The sequence below is a fragment of the Emydura macquarii genome, unplaced genomic scaffold (assembly GCF_026122565.2).
Source record: "Emydura macquarii macquarii isolate MOO-44397 ecotype Brisbane River unplaced genomic scaffold, CSIRO-AGI_Emac_v2 contig_1483, whole genome shotgun sequence".
Classification (NCBI taxonomy): Eukaryota; Metazoa; Chordata; order Testudines; family Chelidae; genus Emydura; species Emydura macquarii.
In genome coordinates, this window is record NW_027131620.1 from 9,693,988 (window position 1) to 9,711,115 (window position 17,128).

Here is a 17,128-nt window from a genome sequence, read left to right on the forward strand (position 1 = left end):
CTTGGTATGTAGCTGTAATTCATTCCCCTCAACAAATTAACTAACTTCATTTGCCTGCCTGGGAGTTGGGGGGAGTCTTACAGCAGCAGATGGATGATACAAGATGAAAAAGCATAAATTTGTTTCAAGAACAGCCCGTTTTGCATTCCCGGGCTCAGGATTGCATTTGATAAGTTTATCTCAAAACAGATGCTTAAATTTAAGCTTCGGTCAGGACTGGGGGCACAACAGAGCTACATCCAAAATTTACTTTTTAAAGTGAACATTTGCAGGTTTTTTTATAAAGAAAGCAAGGTCACAGTTAAGGATAAGTTGATATATGCACAATAATTGCTGTTAGTCTTGCAAATGAATGACCTAAATAATAGTGAAATGCTTTGTATATAGTTGCTGTTACTTATTGGAGGTACTAGAACCCCTAGTTTCATTCAATAATAAAATCAGCCTATTCATACATCAGTTTTATGATTAAGCTGCTCTAAGTGGTTGAAGCACACAATTACTTTGTTATTTACAGCTAATCAAAACACAAGTCAGTAATGGTACAGTGAACAGTGTCACTTCTAAACCAACATTGCTCAGAACAAGTGATTAAATACACATCAAGCTGTTGGTATAATACCAAGTAATCTTAACTGGGCATGGTCAAAGGATCAATGTCTCCCACTTTAACAATAAAATCTTCTGTTTAGCAGCAGATTATTTATGCTAGTGTTGTATTTCATTGTCATCTTTTAATGCAAGTCAATCTTTAGCGTAGCTATGTTTCAAGCTATATGAATAATCAGTCACAGCACATTGTGAAAGTCACTTGTTTCTGTGAAGTGCCTGATGGCTTTCTATGAACATTTTCTAATGAGCAAATTACATATTTAGAGCAGCACATCTAATTATGTTATGCACAATAAACCACAACAGCTTCCAAATGCAGTGCTGGACTCATCTCCCACACAAATTATAAGAGGATCTTTATAATAGTACTTCTGTAACAAAATGAAAGCTCCCATCTTAAAAATAAAAAAAATTCATGGAATTGCTGTAACCCAGTTCTCCCAAGCACAGCATGATGGTAGACTGGGAGGCATTTCTTACAAGTGCTGGATCATGCACAGTATCTATTTATACTCAAATTGCTGTTTGCGCTTTCTGCTCATGGCTACCAAAGTTTAAAAATTACGGAACCCATCAGCAGTGTAGAAGTCTAGTAATGTTTCTTAAAGACATACAGATATTGGATATTTTAAAGCTTAGAGACTTCAGGTCTGCCTTATTTGCACTGGAATTGTGCACACAACTGAAAAACTGCACACAGAAATGCATCAAGTTAACTATTTTCATGCATAATTATACACCTGCATCAGATGAGTATGTCAAAGTCTCTCCCTAATGTTTTCTGGAAGGCAGTCCTCATTTACTTTAGATTGAAAATGAACACAATTTACCACTTCTCTCTCCAACTGGCCACCAGAGATTTTCAATAAAAGCTACAAACCTGTGTTGCATTAGAATGGAAAAACAGCTCTCCAATGCCATGTTTCTACACTACTGTTGTGAAGTGGCATTGCTGTTAACACAGTTACCACAAACATGAAGTTAAGAATGTTTGATATATTCTTTAAATTCAAATGCAGTGCATACATATAGCTAATATAGACAGCAGTCGTCAGGACAAGTTTCATGACACCATAATTAGCAAAATGAGTAGTGTTGAAGACTGAAAACACTCTTTAAATTTGTCTGTTGTGTCTAAGAATTAGGAATGATCTCCAGTTAAGAGAGACAAAAGTTCATTGGCATATTTCCTCAACGAGGAGTGACAGCTACAAAATTCAAACCACAATTCTGAATTCCCTTGGATTTCTTGTAATCAGAATTACAATATTAAACATTTTCAGATGGTAAAACTCCATTGTTAAGGTATTGAGATACAAACATGCACAACTTGTTAGGTTTTTATAATGATTCGGGCATATATATGTGCAGAGGATTTAATCCTTGTATAGGGTACTGGTGAAGAGAAACTAGCAATTTGAAGAATAGATTTCAAATTGTACTCAGCTGGCAGCATTTCAGGATAAAGTAAATTAACACTGAACACTACAATTAGGCATCTTAATTGAAAGTTTCATGTTTTTAGGTAACTACATTATGGTATACCCATTTCCCTCAAAGATATACACTAAGTACCACCTTGTTCTCGAATGACTAAGGCCATCAATTAAAAGTAATTCCACTTGTGAAAACATGCACACAAATTTGGTGCTTAACCTGCACATGCAATTACTATAGTTGTGCATGTAAATTAGGGAATTGTCCATGCAAAGGGACAATTCTGATAATTTATCCATGGATTCCTCTCATTTGAAAACATGGGCCTCTGTGTGAAAATAGGAAAAAGTTCCTTTTATTTACTTGCATTGCTCAGACTTCATGGAAAGACATGTTAGTTTCCTTACAAGTAAATTTTTGTCCAAAAGGGGAAGATTCCAAAGTTCTACAAAATGAAAATTCTGATTATAGGTCTTTCCTGCTCCCACTAAAATTAGTAGCAAAACATTCATGGGAGTGGGCATTCTAAGTGATTATTTTTAAAAATCAAGAACAGTTGGATGGTTAATTTTTAGATTAAGATTTTAGATTGTGGATTCCACAATCATACAGCAATTAAGCAGTAATTTGCTCACACCTGCGTGTTAGAACGTGGGTGTGAAATTATATGGAGATACACTATGAATGTGATTTATAAACTTCATGCGTCACATAGTTTTTATATAATAAAGTTACATATATCCTTTCACTTGGATTCCTTTTCTCATTTACACAGGGTCAGATGCCCACAATTGTTTGCTACTCCTTCCAGTCCACTGCATAGGTTTTGCAGTTCCAGTCCTCTTCAAACTTCTTTCGACAGAGTTTTTCCATTGTATCCTTGGATCCTTTATACATCTTTTAGACAACAGATTACTTCATTTTCTAGAAGACTGATCAAAGCATTTATTCTGATGGCATTAATGACACTTTCCTGTATTTTTATGTGCAGGCAGTTTAAGGACATATTTCCATAATGGGAAAGTCTCTTACTGGAAAGACAGCTTTTTCAGAGGTCTCACACTTGTAAATACAGTTGTATAGAGGAAAGTGTCTTCAAAAGAGGGGGGAGGGGGAAGGAAACACTGCCTTTGCAAAAGAATATTGGCCCTTTTGAAACCTTGGCAGGGAAATTTTGAGTTTTCTGTCTCCAGCAGGTGGAAATACAGTAGTTTTCTGTCCAACAGGCAGGTAATAAGAATTCCATTGACACAGGCTATCCTTTGTTTTGATGATTTTTTTTTTTGGGGGGGGGGGGGGGGAGAGGACTTGTGGATGTTACCAGAAACCTCCTGGCTGCAGCTTGTTAAGTTGCTGTGGGACAGGATATCAGAGACTTCACAGTTTTGTTAACTTCTAACCTCTCGTGGTAACTTAAGTTCATCTGAGGGGCTTTTAGATCAGAGTAAAAACAATGAGAGTTCTGTAGCACTTTAAAGACTAACAAATTTAATTTCAGCAGGCATAAGCTTTCATGGGCTCCAACCCACTTCCTCAGATCAAAGGGATAGTGTGGCTCAGGTCGGACTATGGAGCACATCTGTATGATCATAGCAGCCAGTATTGATATATCAATAGTTAGCTAGCTACTTAGATTGTAAATTCCCCAAGGAAGGGATTGTGTTTGTATAGTGCCTAGCACAATGAGAGATATCTTTGTTTAGGGTGCCTAGGTACTATAGCAATACAAATAAACTAATAACAGCAACTTTACTCAAATGATTCAAAATGTTTTAAGTTTTCAGAGACACTGGGAGGCACAATCATTAAACAAGCTATGGCCGGAGGACACAAATGTACTCTTCTGGTTTTGCGTTCTTTGGGCTTTTTTTAGCCATAAATAATCTGTGCCAGCAAAATCAATTTTGATGGATGATAATGTGCATGACAGTTGCTCAGGGCATCAGCCCAAAAAAACACATCCTAAAAGCAAAAACACAACCCACCCACACCCACAAAAAAAAAAATAGACCAACATTCAAGCTTATTCTTCATCATTACTTTGCAATGCTGGCTTGTATTTAAAATTGCACTTGTGAGGCTGTGTCTGCTCCAATGGCCACAGCCACCCAAAATGTTTGTGTTTAGTTTCAATTTAATCAAGATTCTTCCAGATACATCATACAATGCCATGAAAGCAAATTCTTCAGGCATCATATTTATCCCATGTCTTTTAAAAGACCACCCACCCTTTCAGAACGCTTCCTTGGCTGATAAGTCATGTTGGCGAACAGAAGCTGAAGAGTTTCAGAAGGCTTTCATTAGTTGGGCAAAACTGTAGCTTTTTAAATCCTTGCACAACCTTGCCCCATCCTACCCTGCTGATCTCACTACTACCTATCTTCTTCCTCCGCACTATTGTTTCCAACCCATCTTGCACTCACCTCCACATGCTAAAAGTGGAAACTAATTGCATTGCCCTTATCATATGGAACAGATTTGGCACCAGTCTGTCTTCACATCTTGTTTGAAGATGCCCCTCTTCCTTTTTTGTCAGCTGTTCTACACAGAAATTAATACATAAGCAGAAGACATGTTGGGATTTTACTTGACTTGCAAGGGTAGCACTGCAAAATTCTGCTCGTCTGCACAACATAGAGCAGCGGCAAGCATCTAATAGATAAGTAAATATCCATTAGCATTTTTATTATTATGGCCAGGATGGAAAAGTATATTGCAGCAAATATTTACCAACCCAAGCATTCCCCCAGCCTGATTTAGGAATAACAAAGGAAAGGAAAGGGAAACCATCCTTTTAAGTGCTTCCGAAGTCAGGTGTGTGCCAATAAGCTTCAATCTATTAAACATTTTAACCACTTCAATCTATTGCACATCTTAATCTGATGGCTTCTGAAGCTGAATCCAACTAAGATTATATAGGTAATCAACTGAAAAGAATATATCATCTACTGGAGTTTAACATGCTTCAATATAGTTAATATACATGCTTTATAGTCAGAACATGATTAAAAATATTACTGCTTTATAGTTTCACTTTGTATAAATTCTCAGTCTGACTACTGAGTCCAATCACTGGAGACTGAAAAACAGCACAGGACACCTAGCAAAGAAACAGACCGACAACATGGTTATTCTGAACATTTGTATTTCATCTTAATGTGCTTCTCTGGAGACTGATTTTGGAGACTAACATGGGGCTGAAGGAAACAGTACTGAAATAAGGCTAGCAATTTCCTGATACTATATGTAAGCTTCATCAAAGGGACTAACTGCAGGTCCTTTTTAAAAAAAATTAATTGTGACAAAAGTAACAAGAAGGAACTTTAATCTCTGGGCTTTATTTAATTTTTTTTTTTTCCATATGCTACATAGTCAAACAGGATTGGTCTTTTTACGGCATAGAACTAGTTTACTACTAATTTTTTTGCTAGATAGACCTATTTATTTACATACAAAAACAGTTTCCTGGCTGCTGTTTCCCCAATATTTAAGTGATCAAAACTTCAACAATTACGTAGTGCCCAAAACATCAGGGGCAGAAGAATCCCGCATCACTACAGCAGTAATTTTTTAGTTCTATTCACTCGTTTTTAGAACAGGTGCCTTTTTATATACCATAGTATTAGTCAATTTGTGACAATAAGGAAACATGAGATGAAATACATTAAATAAGTTAAATATGCATTAAACATCTCTGAGTAACATTTCAATTCAACTAAATGAACCAACTGCAATGTAGCTTGGTCCCTTTAAGAGAAAAAGGCATTGACTTTTATTCCAAGTGAGTGTCAGACCACTCAATATATGCCTCTCGACGCCTAGCACATTGTGCTGCCACATACAATTCTTTTCAGCTTCTCACTATTCATTTAAGTGCCAATAAATTAGTAATTTGCACAGAGTTGAAGACACTGACAAACTGTTAAATTTATGAGCAGAATGGTGGATCAACATATTTTACAGAAGTTATCAACCCCTCCTGCCTAACCCAACTCCAAACATCCAAAAAGGGCCAGCTCCAGCAGTGGAGGAATATTTCTTTGTTTTGTTTTTTTTTGTTGTTTTTTGTTTTTTAAAAGAGGTAATCCAGCAACATGTATCAAGGTCTAAGAATGTTTAAAATGACATTTACAATATGCCATTGTAGTGTTAAATCATGATTTTTTTCCTCATCACTTAATAAAGAACATTCTTTTTCATTCATTCACTCATTGTACATTTTAAACTTTCTAGAGTATTATGTTACATTTGTGCAGGGGTAATTTAAAGGCAAGACCTGTGAGATGTCGTACATTAATTTTTTTAAACATTGTTATGAATAAGTTTATCCAATGATATGGCAGAGCCATCAAGCCAATTTACAATCCTCAGCATGCTGCCTCTACAAGGCTATTTTTCCTATAATCACACCAATGATAAAGAACAAAACCACCAGAGCAAGTAGTCGAGTGCTGAGACCTTCCTCCTTGATAGCAGTTGCAGAAGCAGCTATTGGGTTGTTCGTCTGGGGAGCCTTCCTCATCCGCAGTCCATCTTCTTCCGACAGGAAGGAACTCTAGTTATTAGTTTGGGAAAAAAAGCTGCATTAAAAAAACCAAGACCCTAGAGCTTAAGTCTATTAGGTGTGTTTCTTTGGAAAAACATGCAATTTTGATGCAGAAGCATGACAACTACTCTCTATTCTATTCCTACTAGCTAATTTGAATGGGGATATAAAAATCAATTCATTCAAGAAGCACCCCACAAATATATATCAACAGGGGGACAGCAACTTCAAGGGTCTGATTTTCAATGCTGTGCACATAAATTAGTTGTGCAAATGTCAACACGACCTTGCACTTACGAAGATGCCAATCGCCAATGGAATGATCTTGAATTATGAAGTAGCAATTTTTCCCAAGTACTTGAGGTAAGTGGTTCCATTTTTACTTTCCATGCCAATATTAAATGACACCTCACTCATACTACTGGGAATTACTGGCACACATTGTGCTACAATCCAAAATCAGTGCTCTCAATCTGAGAAGAGTCAGATTAGTGATTGGATGAGATACCTATATTACAGCTGCTGACTGAGGACCCATAATTTTAATTGGATACAGTATTCATTACTTCCTGACCTAAATTGTTGTGCAGCAGTGTTGCAGGCTGTTCAAACAGCCACTCCATTTCACACCAGAGGGACTGCACTTCAGGGCTGGGTAAAGTGAGTTGCTCGTGGCCAATACCATTCATCTATCAGAGGGGTTGTGTCAGGCTTCAGTTAAATGTCTCTAACACTGATCATGGAATTTAAAAAAGGTGAGAGTGTCAAATATTAATTGCAACATGGAAGTAATAGGCTCAAGTTTGGGTAAATAAAATTAAGTTATTATTCTTCCAAAAGGAAAATGTTTTTTTAATTGTAATAAAAGGACTAAAAATTCAAAAATTCACAGGGCAAGTTGGACACTTCCTTACTTTTGACTTTTTTTTTGCATTTGCTCATCCCAACACGATGTGCAGTCTACACCACTGTACATTAGAGCAGTGTTTTTTTAAACCTAGAATCTCTGTACCACTTAATATTTGCCAAATGAAGCAGATCACTCAGTTAAGGGTTTTATAGTTCATGTCTTAAACATTGACGGCCAGATTCTCAAACAAGACACACCATCTGCATGCAAAATTAAGCTAAGTAGAAGCTATTATGCATACAGTTGTTGGCAGATCTGGCACATGGTATATAATCTGTTACACTGAGATACCAATAACTGTTGCTATATTGCTGCAAAAGCAGATATTCACAAAGGGATTTTCTGAAGACAGGCCAAATCCTAGAATCATGTAATTGACAACAGGGATCTACCATCATCTTAAAAGACGAAAATGGACAGAGAAAACTGTTATGAAGGCTGGTGGACATGACGATTGAGAATAAGTACGAAGGTTTCAAAACTCTCTACAAGATTTTTAACAGAACGCATTGCGAACGTTTGTAGAGGCCCACAGCACAGATGGTCTTCAATATGCTGTACTGAAGAATATTGCTTTACTACACACGGACAGTCCAGATCCACAAAGGAAAAAATGAATAAACCAAGTTCTGACCCATGTAATTCCGGCCTGCCATATTGCACACTATTCTCCAATTTTTGGCTTCAAACTTTTAAGTTTTCTTCATGGGTCTTCAGTCACAGCAAAAATCAGATCAAGCTTTTTCCTTATAACTGTAATAATTTAAAAGAAAGGCTCAGCACAGCAGTATGAAAAGTCCATGGTAAGAAGCACACTTAACTGTAAGTACCCTGAGAAGTGTATTTTTAAAGAAAGATGTATTTTTGAAAATCATATGGTACTTCAGACAGCCATCGTGTGTTAGACACTGGTAAAGCGAGGTCATAATGAGAGACTAAGCCAGCATCTAGCATACTTTAAGAGACCTAAAAATGGAGGAAACAAAACAGATTTTAAATGGTAAAGATTTACTTCAGACTTAAACCAATATTAAAGCAGGATGAATGTGCAATCTCTTCCACTGGGCTCCAATATGGCTATGTCCCATATTACAATTTTCAGTTCTATTGCTACTTCTAGTCCTAGATCTAGAGAGAATTAAAAATGGATTTTAAAAGAGTACTTCAAAACAGTGACAAGTGGTTCTTACATACACAGCTTTCATACTGCTGGGCTGGTCAAGGCAGGACACAGATGTCCTTTTGCACTTTGGCTAACAGTTTTAATAGCTTGGGATATTCTGGGTGGAACTTCCAAAAGTTCTCAGTACTGGCCTAACTCTGCTCCTACTGAACTCAGAGGTAAAACTCCCACTGACGTAGGTGGGAGCAGACTACGCCCAATGCTGACTGCTTTTGAAAATTCCATCCTAAATTTGTTCCACAAAAACAAAGAGGGGAGAAGGGAATGAATCATTTTGGGTCACCGTCATTTCGTTTTGCCAGGTTGTATGCTTCAGACTTCAGCTCTCTGCCCCTTGGTAAAATGCATGGATTTATGCACTTCATTTTGATTGCAAAAACTGAATCTTCAGATAAGAATTTGTGTTCTCCTTACATGTGTAACTAATACTGAAGTACCACTGCCCACGCCAACCATTCCCACCCCACAAAGGAGGACTTCAAACTCAAATGGGCAGAACTCAGAAGAAAAATCTTTACCTTAAACTGTTTATTCTCCTCCCGTAACCTCTGAACTTCTACTTGAAGCCTTTTATATTCTTCCATTACTTTCTTAACTTCAGTGTCATCCAAGGAAGAACTTATTGATTTAGACATTACAGAGGATTCTGTCTTTGCAGTTGTGGATATAATTTTATTTATTTCTACATCATGCTGTCAAAAAAAGGACAGTGATCTTAGGGTGATTATTAAAAAAAATAAAATACACCTTATATTGAGGGGACTATCAGGTAACTACTCTGCATCCCTGAACTGTGCCTACATTAAAAAAAAAATCTTCATTTTCTTTTCTTTTTGCAGCCTCTACTTCTACTTCCTGGTTTATGGAAAAATCAGAGCAGAAGCAAATCACAGACAGGGAGATCCCTAGACCAGGGCTCTACCTCTCACAATAAGGGTGGGGGACTGGGACATATGCTTTCTGATTTGTTGCTCTCTCCCCCTCACAGCCCTGATACACTAACAGAACCTGCTCAGGGGGCATTAGTGCCACCTTGAGTCTGAGCAGAAAGGAAGCATGGAGAGCACAGTGTGGCAAATGGCTGCTCCCTATACATGCTGAGGAACTGGGGCAGCATCTCTGTGCCTGGCCCATTGCCAGGAGCCACCTCTTTACCCTGCTGGACATCTGAACACCCCCACTGCCCTCAGCTGGCCACCACTTCTCTACCCTTACACTTCTGTAGTGTAGAAGGGGGAAACCATCCTTCAAACCAGTTTAGAGAACAGAAGTTGATATTTTAAAACACTAATTTATAATAAGGATGTGTGTGGAGAAACGATTCCCCGATAACCATTCCACATATGAGCCTGGACAGAAGGATCTCAGGGATTTCTTCCCACACCCTTCCCTTTGAACTTCTTGCACATCCTGTACTTTGGCATGCACAGCGCCAAGCCTTAGTGAAAAGCACAAATATTGTCAAAGCCTTGTCACCATGAATACAGGTTATAAGAATTAAGAACAGGATCTTGTTGCTACTTATGGTCTATTTTGTCCTAATGAATTTTAGGGATTAAAGAAAAAACATTCTTGAAGTTGCAATTTTGCTGTTCAGAAGCATCAGGTTGCTAGTTTCACATAGATATAGGCCATATTTCCCCCACCTACTAAAGAGTGTGCATAAAAAAAATGCATTGATCTAACACATGTGCACATAAATCCCAAAGTGAATGTGCACAATGTGGCGTTTCCACATGCAAAATGTTGCAAGTCTGGTCCACATACGCATGGAAAGAGGTATAAAAGATCACAGAAGGAGGGCTAATTGTAGCACTCGTTACAAATACATAATTGTAATTGCACTAGCCTGAATGAAAGGGAGAGTCTGCTCTTGTGTTTCCTGTACATGAAGTGAATGCACTAGATACACATTAATAGGTAGATCTTAATTAATCAATTCTGCATTTGTTGACACTTATTTCCATCATGAATTAATTGGTATCTTCACTGCCCCAACAAGAAACAACACTGCTGAGCTCTTAACTAGCAGGGATCTCATATGGCCACAATAGCCATAATTGCACTTGACTCCTTGCTTCTACTTTTAAAACACCATTTCATGCTCAGGAAACCCTGCCAGATCAGGAAGGTGGTAAACTGGCAGAGCAACATGCAAAAGCTTGTACTGCTGATGCTTGTGTTGTACCTGCTGTGGGGATAAATTGAGGACTCCTGGGACACCAATCAGCACCTTTCACAAGGCCTAATTTTTTTTTTTTTTTACATGCCATCTTTCATTAAGGAACAGAGATCAACCCAAAATTCACTGTGAAATAATTTTGATAGTTTTGTTGCACTCCTGTTGACTAAATTAACCTCTAGCTGGATTAAGCAGCATGAAGGTTCTAAAGTGTGTGCGTGTTTTTTTCTTTTTTAAAAGGGGGTGTCACTCAGAGACCAAAACAAAGGGTTCTTGTCTGTTGCTTATATGGCTGGTCTGTATGAATATGCATTTTTATCTGTTCTAGCTATTCTATTGAGTTAAATCATCCACCACATTGTTGGAAATACTCACAGGTTTATCATTTTCTGCTGGTAGCTCAAACACACATCTAAGTTTAGAATCCATGAGTTCTTCTGGTTTTGCTTCTTTCCACTAAAAATTTAAAAATAATCATCAGGTCACTAAGGCTTATGGAAAATTCGATTCCTTGTTGCACTGTCTGGTTCAGAAAAAACACTTGGTTTGAAAGTACCGGGAGTTAATCGGATCAAGGCATTCAACAATAGTAACAATTGTGTTACTTCCCACCACGCCCAGAACATAATTCTAAAGGCAATTGACTTGTTAAAATTATCCTGAAAGGGACAGGAAGGTACAAACTATGTCTCTCTAGTTGTGCTGTAAAAATTCATGGCATTCAGAAATTTACATTGAGAATTTGTACAAAAAATAAAAACTACCTGTAATAAAATAATTTGCTCTAGGGGGTCAGACCCAAAAATACTTTTCAGGGATAGCTACAGTCTAATCAAAACACAAAAGATGTAAGGAGAAGGCTCAAAAGAAAGGTGAAGTTACCAAAAACAAAACTAATAATCAAACTCTGGAATATTAGTACTTTTTACAAATGAACAAATTGAACAAAAACCCATTAACAGTATCAGTGAATTGTTTTCTAGTTTCAAATGGAGAGTTCAAATCTCCTTCTAGAACGGTGTCCATTAGGGATTAAACACTGTTTCCTCAAAATAAGAGCTGATTTTCCATTGCTCATTGATAAATTCAATTTCATGTTGATATATATTTGTTACTAGTTACTTGCTGACATCCAGTGTATTCAGCGCTGCACTGGAGCTACAGCCCTTGTCTCCAAAGGAGTTATAAAGACTAACAAGCCACAATATGACAAGTGACCAGAAGATAGATTTACCACAAAGCAATGCCAGGATTTCGGTGTTTCTATATTATGTTTTGAAAATCAGCATAGAAACACTCTGTACAGGGATTAAGTAATTTATCCTGTTTTGTATTTTATACTGATGCAACAAATCAATTAAATAAAATAAATCCCAGTGGGATTTTTTGACACTTTTTAGTGTATAACAATTAGCAGGATGTTGCTTGCACACCATCGTTTTAATTGTTTCATGGGTAATGCCCACACAAATACACGTGTGTGTGTGTTTGTGTATATTTTTATATATAAAACTTTTTATTTTTTCCCTTGCAGTTAAGGAAGGCTGTCAGTACAAAAGTTTTTCTTCCCCAACATTTATGTTCAGTGTTACAGATTAGAAGCCGTTGTCTGATAACGATAACCCAGAACTGAAATGACTGGCTCACAATAATGCTTTCTAGCTGGGAAGGTCCATACTTGTGTGTGTGTGTAGTGTTCATACACTTCTCTTGTCCTTGAATGTATTTTTATTAGTGAGATATTTTAGATAAATCAGCACATCTCAACTACCTCCAGATTATGGCTCACCCCCATGCAGTTTGAGTAAGGATTTGACCCTGGTAAATAGCTGAATTGTTCTGCAACTTATCTGTAGCAGAAATCAAGATAATCTTTTGAGCTTGGTTGGCTGGCTGTGAAGCACTGAAAGCTTTAGACAACTTTTGAAATCTGTCACATCTGTTTATCCAGAATAGGAAGATATCTGTATAGTGGTAACTTACTGAAGAACTGAGTGAATACTTCAAGAAATAAGTTTTATGTTGGTTTGGAGAGCTCTGGAAAATTGAAACACCTGTATAGACCCCATGGTGAGGAGATACATTTCTCATGATATATAGTGCATAAAAATCCAAGTTGGAGATCGCAAGAAGAGATATTAGACTGAGTGGTAAATCTCTCTGCCAATGTACAATTTGTTTCATCTCGCCTTCTTTTAAAACGTGCTAACTGGGCTTCAATGACTTCCTTTGGAAAGGTGAGTTCTGGAGTGCCTAAAGGTTTAGAGCCTGTGAAATCATCCAAGAGGGTATACATTGCAGACAAGGGTAAGATTATGTGACAGCAAGTTGTACGGTTTTCTGGCCAGTCTCAAAGAATCTAAGATCAACCTAGTTATCTTCATAGAACTATGCACAAATTCATTCGGTCCTACTATGCAATTTCTACCTGGCAAAAGGGCTATCCCTGTATGCACTGCAAAGTCACCATACCCTCATAGAAACAGAGCTTGGGAAAGGGACACTAGTTTCTCAAATAATATAGAAAAGGGAATAATTCTCTTCAAGGGAACCATTACAAAACCCTAGTTCAATGAGCATGCTCTCGTTTAGCTTAGAAAAACCACCATCACATGCAAAAGATGATCAATAAATACCTTATAGGGTTTTTTTTTTTGTTTTAACAGTTTACTGTGTCATGAAAACAAATGTGTAACAAGATGGAATGTGTACCTACTATTTATTTTTATATCATTTTTTAAAAAGTGTACTATTTTAAAAAAAGGCTCAAGTAAGAAGGCATTTACAAAAATCTTCCCTTTCTTAAAGAAAGAGAAATATTTGTGGCCATGACTGGGATTAGTTTAAATCTGCTGTCGCCTTAGGTGGATTTTCCCTAGGTGAGTTTACATGAAGTATTAGCTTAATTTAAGTAGAGAGGAGTTTAAAAGCAGGTGGACAGTGAAAAAGTATATTGCACAAAAACCATGTTAAATAGCTAGGAGTTTGTGCAAAACAGATGTTTTAAACAAAGTACATAGGCTACTTTTAGTTTTTTCGCCAGGGTCAAGTGTTTATTAAAGTAATAAAAGCAAGGGTGGAGAAGTCTTCAACAGCAAGACTCTTCTGATTACTGTAAGTGCCACTAGTGGAGAGAGAAGTGTACTAGGAAGGCAGTGCTGCTTGTTTTGCTTCTTTCCAAGCTTTCTTAAAGTAGCCAGCAATCTTATTGCTATATCTTTTGTCCTTCCTCACCCCAGCCTCTACCTACCTCTGTTTTCTCATTTATAACCCATTTAATGCTGTATTGTAAGATCTCTCGGCCATGTCTGGACAAACAAACACATGAACAAGGGAAAGAAAGGATTAAAAAATCCTACAATACTAGGCAAGATCCTGGTTTCGACTGGAAAGGCAGAGGCTGCTCTAGGGAAGGCCTACAGTACATTCAGGAGGATTGAGAGACTACAGATTGAGGGAAATGTTTCTTAGAACATAGGAGATATGCCAAACAAATTCATTCACCTTGTAGCCCATTTTTTTTTTGAAGTGCGTGCACATTTAAAATTTGGTATCCTACCACTGACAGTGCAGCTATCATCTGTTTCTGAGGAAGGCAACTCTCCTCATAATGCACTTATCCCATTCTGCAATGCTGATACTTTTGGCACAAAAAACATGGGGGTGAGGGGCAAAGGAATGTACCTTCACATATATGTAGATGTCACCACTCTTTAGAGTTATTGGGAAAAATCATGAAGGTCATTAAGTCAATCTACCAGCAATGCTAGAAAAATCTGATTCTGTTCTTTAAAATGTTCTCTTTTTAAAAAGTTGCACAGAACAAAGGACACTGTCTGTATAAATTAGTTTCAATACTTACTACTGCTTCCATATCTGAAGTATCAGGTGGAGCAAACATAGACTGTACCATAAACTTGTGTTTACTTTTCTCGTTAGGATCGTAATCGAAAGGTTGTAGCATCACTGCAAGAAAAAAAAAAATTCAGGATCATTAATGTTTCCTTATGATTATATGGTTTCTTGATATGCAATATGCATGGTTAAAGTGGATTCTAAGTAGTATGCCCCATGCCGAAATATGTTGCATAGATCTGGCTGAGATTCTGAATTCAAAATTAAAATAAATAATTTATGAAAGTTCAGACTCCTTAAATGTAAATTTTTGTTTGAGGATTTAAAAATGCTGATCACAGCAACTTTCTGTACAAACCCCCAGAAGAATGATGGTAACTTTTATACAGCAGGAGATAAAAGTTTTCTATATGGAAAGGGGAAAAATATGCGAAAAAGAGCATTTAGACAGAACAAAGCAATGAACGTGCATTCTGATTACTCATACACAGTACTACTGAAGGATCTGGAAGAAAACTGCAGAGAGCCAGATAAAGACATAAGGATATTTTAGAGGTTGAGATAAAGTTTAAAGATGCAAGTTCTCTTTGGAATGTTTAGAAGTCACAGGATGCTATTTTATTGCATAGAGATTGTTCCCATCCAAAAGTATTATAGAAGTTTTAATTTGCTGTAATTTATAGCACACAATCCTCAAAACTACAGAAAAAGTCTTAATCAACTTGGTAATAAGTGCAGTTAGAATTACATTGTAATGTTGAAATTAATGTATGAGAATTGACTATGAAGTGGAGAATGAAAACCAGGTCTTCTCTGAAATGTCCCATCAACCTTCTTGCATTCAAATTTTCCTCTGCTAGAGCAATCCAGTGTTCACATTCTGCCTTGCTAATTAAAATCTACGACAGATGTTTTCCTAGCTGCAGCTATTGCTTAAGATACCTTTCTGTGTGCATGCACATATACAAACCCCTTTGTTCTTAATCTTTTATAAGCAGCACTCAGGAAGTAAGGCAATAAGTACTCAATTAGACTATTTTTCAGACATCATGGCTCTGTGAACCTAGGAACTACGTGAAAGCGGAATACTCAAAACACTAAACCACCACCCCTCTAACTTATGGTAAGTCATATCTCTAGGCTCTTGCAACGGCACCCACTATTGTAGGGTTTGAGTACCTTTCAAAGTGCTGAGGGGCCAATGACAAGAACAAGGCCACTACAAATGTATGTTGATTTAAGTTACATTGGAATACAGACGCAGTTAGTACGTTGCTTGTGAACGTGTTCAGTTGACATCTTGTGTCAGTGGTGCATATACTCTCTAGGAGTGCTTGTGTCTATGCAGTGAGTGGTGCACCATAGCTAGGCATCCTACTGTGCCACTTGCCACCATCCAGTGCGCTGACTAGGGAAGCTTTGGCAATGCGTGATGGGGCAGAAACAAGACAGGCAGGGACAACTGGGAGCATGGGATCAACTTCCCAGTTTGCAACTATCTCCGCCCCATAACTGTAACCCATCATTTTCATGGCTTTTTTAAAATCCCACACCCACCTGCCCCTCTTCACTGTCCACTATCTGTGACAGAAGCATGGAGCCTGCACAGCTCTGCACTACTGTCATGAGCGTTGCAAGCACAGGTCACACAATCCTGAAGTATTTGCAGAGCTGCAAGAACAACCGAATGACTGGGGAATATGACAATTACTTGGAGGACAGATCGCTGTGGGGCACTGCAAGAACCAACTCAAGGCTGTTGGTCGCATTCACACAGCAGCTGCAGATGGAGGAGAACCGATTCTGGCCCAAGAAACAAGCACTGACTGGTGGGATTGCACTGTAACGTAAGTTTGAGATAATGAGCAGTGGTGCAGAAATTTTGGATGCGCAAGACTACATTTCTGGATCTGTGTGCTCAGCTTGCCCCAGCCTTCCCACCACAAGAACACCAAAATGAGAGCTGAACTGATAATGGAGAAGCAAGTGGCAATCAAACTTGCAATGCCAGATTGCTACTGGTCAATTGGGAATCAATTTGGAATCAGGAAATCCACTGCAGGGGCTGTTGTCAAGCAAGCATGCAGGACCAGTTTTCTATAATGCAGGACTGCGAGTCTCAGCAGTATACAGGACATTGTGGATGGCTTTGCAGCTCTGGGGTTCCTGAATTACAGTGGAGCAACAGATGTCATGTATATCCCTATTTTGGCATTAGACAACCTTACCACTGATTACATCAGCAGAAAGGGCTACTTTTCTATGGTTATGCAAGCACTGGTGGATCACTGGGGATCCTTTCAACAACACTGATGTGGGATGGTCTGGGAAGGTGCATGACACTTGCATCTTTAAGAACACAGGACTGCTCAGAAAGCTACAAGCATTCTTTCAACTGACAAA

General features: G+C 37.9%; 1 protein-coding gene across 2 annotated transcripts in view; it reads right to left on the reverse strand.

The window, feature by feature from the left end:
* Positions 1-5,367: 5,367 nt before the first annotated feature.
* VAPB (VAMP associated protein B and C) overlaps positions 5,368-17,128 on the reverse strand; it is a 41,589-nt gene continuing 29,828 nt past the window's right edge. The window contains exons 3-6 of one of the 2 annotated variants that reach the window (XM_067554170.1): positions 14,733-14,836; positions 11,246-11,326; positions 9,207-9,380; positions 5,368-6,604 (exon numbers count right to left, since the gene is read on the reverse strand). In XM_067554170.1, the coding sequence (XP_067410271.1) occupies positions 6,431-6,604; positions 9,207-9,380; positions 11,246-11,326; positions 14,733-14,836 (533 nt within the window). In that variant the 3' untranslated portion in view covers positions 5,368-6,430. The remainder of the gene's footprint in view (positions 6,605-9,206; positions 9,381-11,245; positions 11,327-14,732; positions 14,837-17,128) is intronic. The other variant, XM_067554171.1, reaches the window with a different exon arrangement.